Source organism: Helianthus annuus, chromosome 1, assembly GCF_002127325.2.
Source record: "Helianthus annuus cultivar XRQ/B chromosome 1, HanXRQr2.0-SUNRISE, whole genome shotgun sequence".
Classification (NCBI taxonomy): Eukaryota; Viridiplantae; Streptophyta; class Magnoliopsida; order Asterales; family Asteraceae; genus Helianthus; species Helianthus annuus.
Genome location: NC_035433.2, coordinates 3,877,388 through 3,882,960, shown reverse-complemented (window position 1 = coordinate 3,882,960; position 5,573 = coordinate 3,877,388). Strand labels below are relative to the sequence as shown.

The window sequence follows — 5,573 nt, the reverse complement described above, 5'->3', positions numbered from 1 at the left end:
ATTGAAAGGGGACCAGCTATGGACGATGCTGCTCTGGATAAGCCAGCACTTAGCCACCTGATATGGGTCAAGTGGTTCTGAACGTCCATGGAAATCCCCGTTTCAATGGCTCCTTCAAGCCCACTTTAATGCCCCTACTTCGGTCACAGACTCAAGTTATCAGGTGAACTTTTGTTAGACATATTTGTCAGGTTAACTGTCGGAAAAGTTTTTGAAAATAAAAAGATGGCGGTTGGGATTGATTGACAGCGTACCACCCGATGTTATCTAGTGAAGTATGAAATTCATGCTTAGACGCTGCTCTGGTAAAGCCAGCGCAATTTCACACCTTAGGTGTATGAAATTCAACATCGGACTAATACCCTCTCAAAAACACCTTCCAACCCACTTTAATGCCCCCACTTGGGTCACAGGCCCAAGTTACTGAGCCCAGCAATCTTTAACCTTCACCAATGCTTTTAAATGTTAAAAATATATCCATTCACTAGACGATGTGGGACAGTAAAATAATGATGAGATATTACAATTTTGTTTGATAAAGTTATAGTTTATTCCAACAAATATAAACTACTATATCAACAAAACAGCTCTTAGCAGACGTATCACAAAGATGAGCTTTGGTTGAACATTTCTAACCCTTCAGAACTATCACCACCACCATGATCTTTCGGCTCGACTTTGCCATCAATGTCGGCTTAAAAGTCGGTGAAGATAACAGCAAATGTTTGTAAAAAGATGGGAGTTGGGATTGATCTCGGACAAGAGCCATGAACATTGTCAAGACAACACAAGTTATCGGTTCATGCTTAACAGTCAAATATAGTGACGGTTGCTGCTCTGGTAAAGTCAGCACATACACCACCCGACCTTTAGTCGGATGGAAACAGATATTCCCAATGGCTGTCGAGTCTTCACGAGAAGCTCCTGCTTCTTCACAAAGAGCACAACCACCAGCACACAGTCGGTTTGAACTCGGGCCCGGGCCAATTGTTTACACTGTGGATCTTTGCCGACATCCTCACATAGTGACTGATAAGAGCAGCGCATGTCTACCCACGAACCTTTAAGAGCCCGAGTTGAATCATTGTCAACCCCTTTTGTTATTACGAGACTTCAATGTTTAATGGCTCGGAAATAGTCCGGTATCAATGGTCCCCTTCGAACCCACTTTAATGCCCCCACTTGGGTCACAGACTCGCGTTGATGAGTCCGGCAGTTTTTGAAGTTTGATCGGTAGTTTATAAAGAGTAATAAGCTCTTTTTTGTAGGCGATGTGGGACGATGCCCACTTTGGATTTAAAAAGAAATAAGCAAATATTAAGCAGAAGATGCAATGCAAATGGCTTTTTTAATTAATATTTTTTAATAAAAGTTATTGATTAATCGATCAAATGAAGGTTTTATAATTTAAAACTAGTCTTAAACCACCGCGTTGCGGTGAGACGATGTAAAACTGTGCTACCAGGCTACCAGCATTGCGGAGAGAGGGGTAAAACCATGCTAAGTAGCAACTGAACGACGATCAAAACCGAATAAAAAAACGTCAAATAAAATACAAATTTCTAACCAAGTGACCAACGTGACATGAAACGTAGACGTAGACGAAGTTGAATTTATAGCGATACATATTACCAAAAATTGCGCTAAGTAGCAAACTAACGGCAACCAAATCCAAAAAAAAAAACGTAAAACAAAAACTAATAAAAAACCTAAACTTATTTTACTTTCGTGGCAAAACTATAAAGAACAAAAGTTTTATTATAAAAATAAAAAATCTTGATTTTCAAAAAAATACAAACAAAAGACAAAAAGAACACTATTCATCCCAATGTTCTCAGTTAATAAGATAATATACAATGGTATTATGTAAATTTGTATTTAACATATTAAATAAAATTGATATGAATATTGGGTTTGTATAAGCTCATTTAGGTTTTGCAAGTATAGACAAACTTAATATGTGAAGCTTGGACTTGCGTTCGTTTATTGATTGAGCTAGTTTGAGCTCGTTTAAGATCGATTCAACTAGAGCTTTTAGCATGGTTCTAAGAATCGCTAGATGCTAGTTGGCCGCTGGTATCGACTAGTGATTAATCGGATTGAGATTTTTATATCTAATTTTTAGTTTTATACACATTTTTATATGTAATATTTTTAAGTAGACATCTTTTAACCCTCCTCTACCCATTTTTTAAGTATACAAGATTAATCGCCAGAATTTACAGGTTTTGGCCGTAATTTGATCGGAAACTGACCGCAATATCGCGAAATCGCCTATTTCCGGCCGACTAGGACCGATTTTCCCGGCTGACTAGAGCCGTATTTCTGACCGACTAGCGCCAACTAGGGTCGACTAGCGATTAATTCACCGATTACCTAAAGTTTAGTCAGTGACCAGCTGACTAGCGATTAGTCGTCGACTAGTCGCCCATTAATCCTGATTTTTCGAACAATAGACGATCTCACAAGGGACTTTGCTTGTTTACATCTACTATTTTATTAAGAAATTTAGTAAGCTCATATGAAACAGTGAAATTAATACAAAACTCATATAAAAAGGTAATGTTTTTGGTTTTTCATCATATGAAAAATAAGATCATGTAAATCTTATTCTGTTTTCTAGACAAAACCTTTAAGAGGTAGAAGTGGACAACGAAAATGTTTGACACGGGTGGAACTCGAATTACGAGTGACATAAAAATTGTAAGTATAAAAAAATTGGGTTAAATGGGTTGTGTTTATGTCAGAATCCCATAATATCTGGGACGTACTCGGATTCGTGGCAAATTTTCGAGTCCATGTCGTGTTGGACTCACCAACCTGCGAACACGACCCATTTAGCATTCCATACCGAGTATGTGTATTAACTCATTAAAGCATATTGTGACACACAATAAATAAAGTTTCATCATAAATATATTTCAAAGTGTTAAATTTACAGTATTATTTGGTAAGAAAAGCATATCATATTTGATCTTTTTTAAGGATTAATAAAAGATAGGAGTTGGGATTGAAAGAGGATTAGCTATGGAAGTTCCGGACCACTACAACTAATAGAGAGAGAGAAGCATAGCGTACATATGCTTCCCTCACTTTATTTAGTGTTCTCTTTAAGTCAACCGATGCTGCTCTGGTTAAGCCAGCACTTAGACATTTGACCTGGGTCAAGTGGCTTTTAAGTTCCATGGTAATCCACTTTCAATTACTCCTTCAAGCCCACTTTATTGCCCCCACTTGGGTCACAGACCCACGTAACAGAGTCCAGCAAAAATCAAGTTTGACCAATGCTTATAAATAGTAATAGTATCTGCTATCCAGCCGATGTGGGATGAGGGATTGTAACTTAGGATTTAATAAAAAAAACAATAAGCAAATATGATGTAGAAAGTGTAATTTTGTTAGATAAAGTTATTGTTATTTGATCACGTATAAACTATTATATCTAGACGGCAATTGTTATCAGGTGAACTTTTAGACTGTAGGGAGTGGGAAGTTGGTTGGGGCGGGGAAAGCCAGTCAACGTCAGCTGCTCCACTCCGGGTTGGCGCTGGTTGGGGCGGTGCCCCTTTGGGGTGAGTATTCAGCCTGGCGTGGGGCGGGGGCATGGTGACTTGGCTGGATTTGGTTGGTTGGTTCAATATGGTTGGTTTTGGTTGATTGCTTTAATTAAAAAAAAAATCACATGGCCACAACACACCTCTCATTTTTTTCACTATAAGCTTGTGGATTCCACCCTTGTCACGTGTCGAGCAATGCCCCCAACTCAAACTCCTCCACTCCCCACAGTCTTAAGCTCGGCATGGCCATAGTTATCGGGTTAACTGCCGAAAAAGTGTTGGCTGGGTATTTAATTAACCATCTTGTTACATACGATATTACCTTTTAGTATTCATCAAAGTAACACGAATATGAATTAGAAATTGGAATGCTTTAATATATGTTTAATAACTTATAGATTATTTGATCACATATGATTTATAGGGTGAGGTTCTAGAGTGAACAAATCATGGCCATTGATGTACATCACCAAATCGTAAAATACACTAGTGTATTTTCATCATCAAATATTGACCAATGATTTACACTTGTGTATTGATAATTAATGGCTATAATTAATTCACACAGTTTAGTAAGTTGTTCATAAATGAACCCAACCCATGATCTATATTTAAATAAATAAGTTTAGAGAAAAATGCCCGGATAGTCCATGTGGTTTCGCCTTTTTTCACCTATAGTCCTCAACTTTCTAAAACTACCTGAATAGTCCCCAAGTTTTCAATTTTTGTTCCCAGATAGTCCCTGGGTCTAACTTCAGTTTGTTTTCCCTGTTAAGTGGGTATGAAATGACCAATTTACCCTTAATGTAAAAACAAAACAATTAATATGTTAATTCAGGTGGGGCCCACATGGTTTATTATAAACATATCCCTTCTTTCTCTCTCTCGTTCACTATACCCACCAACACCCACCATTACCCTCCACCGGAGAACCACCACCGCCGCCGCCGCCGTCTACCGCCTCCAATCATTGCCTCTTCAGCCAATCAACCACCACTTAATCCGCCACCACAACTCAAAGGCTGCACATATAATACAAACCAACAGCCATCAATATCTGAACCCACCCCTCATCCTCCTCTACTCACTCACTCAGTGAGTGATCATATCCATATTCTCACACTTTTTGATGTGTTTGTTCTGTTGCAATCCTCATATCATCATGGATCTGAAAAACAAGGTACACACACTTTGTTCAACTCTCATCGTTTTCTTCAACTCAATCTCTCTCTCTTTGAATTTAAACAAGTTCAAATCCAACTATTTTTGCAGAGATCAGTCGAAGAAAAAGCCGAGAGTCCGTTAGCATCGACAAATCAGACAAAATGCTGTACCGATTGTCAAACCACTACAACTCCTCTTTGGAGAGGCGGTCCTGCTGGTCTGGTCGGCTGGTGGTTGTGATAGGTGGTGACGGTGACTGGGTTAGAAATCGGAGCTCACTTTTTACTGATTTGCGACCGCACAATACAACTCAGATCTGGAACAAACTTTGATTCAGATCTAGTTTGGCTTGTCGGTGATGGATGGCCGGAGATGGAGCGACGATTCGTTTGGGTTAGCCGGTAGGCGGTGGCGGTAGTTCTCCGGTAAAGGGGGTGGTGATGGTTTGGTGGCTATAGTGAACAAGTCAGTAAAGAGTGATAGGTATATAATAAATCATGTGGCCCCACCTGAATTAATATATTAGTTATTTTATTTTAATGACTCAATACTTATTTTTTATATTAAGGGTATTTTAGTACTTTCACACCTACTTAACACCAAAAACTAACCCCCATCCGTTTCAGGGACTATCCGGGAACAAAAATTGAAAACTTGGGGACTATTTAGGTAGTTTTAGAAAGTTGGGGACTATAGGTGAAAAAAGGCGAAACCACAGGGACTATCCGGGCATTTTTCTCATAAGTTTATATCCCATAGTTATATTAGGAGTTTAATATATGGAAAGAAATTATCCTATATATTAATAAAGCAAGTTTGTAAATAGTATTAGGGCAGTTTGGTAATTTCATT

The 5,573-nt window shown here is 38.5% G+C and overlaps 1 protein-coding gene across 1 annotated transcript; it reads left to right on the top strand.

Moving 5' to 3' along the window:
• Positions 1-767: 767 nt before the first annotated feature.
• Positions 768-5,300, top strand: LOC110936295. Its single transcript, XM_022178951.2, has 3 exons — positions 768-1,047; positions 4,396-4,737; positions 4,830-5,300. Exons 1-3 carry the CDS (start codon positions 768-770, stop codon positions 5,051-5,053), a joined length of 846 nt encoding a protein of 281 aa, XP_022034643.2. The 3' UTR covers positions 5,054-5,300.
• The last annotated feature ends 273 nt before the right edge of the window (positions 5,301-5,573 follow it).

Coding starts and splice junctions, on each gene's coding strand:
- LOC110936295 (XM_022178951.2), top strand. CDS start 768: ATGAACATTGTCAAGACAACACAAGTTATCGGTTCATGCTTAACAGTC. Junction 1,048..4,395: donor GACTGATAAGAGCAGCGCAT/GTCTACCCACGA, acceptor ATGTTAATTCAG/GTGGGGCCCACATGGTTTAT. Junction 4,738..4,829: donor TCATGGATCTGAAAAACAAG/GTACACACACTT, acceptor CTATTTTTGCAG/AGATCAGTCGAAGAAAAAGC.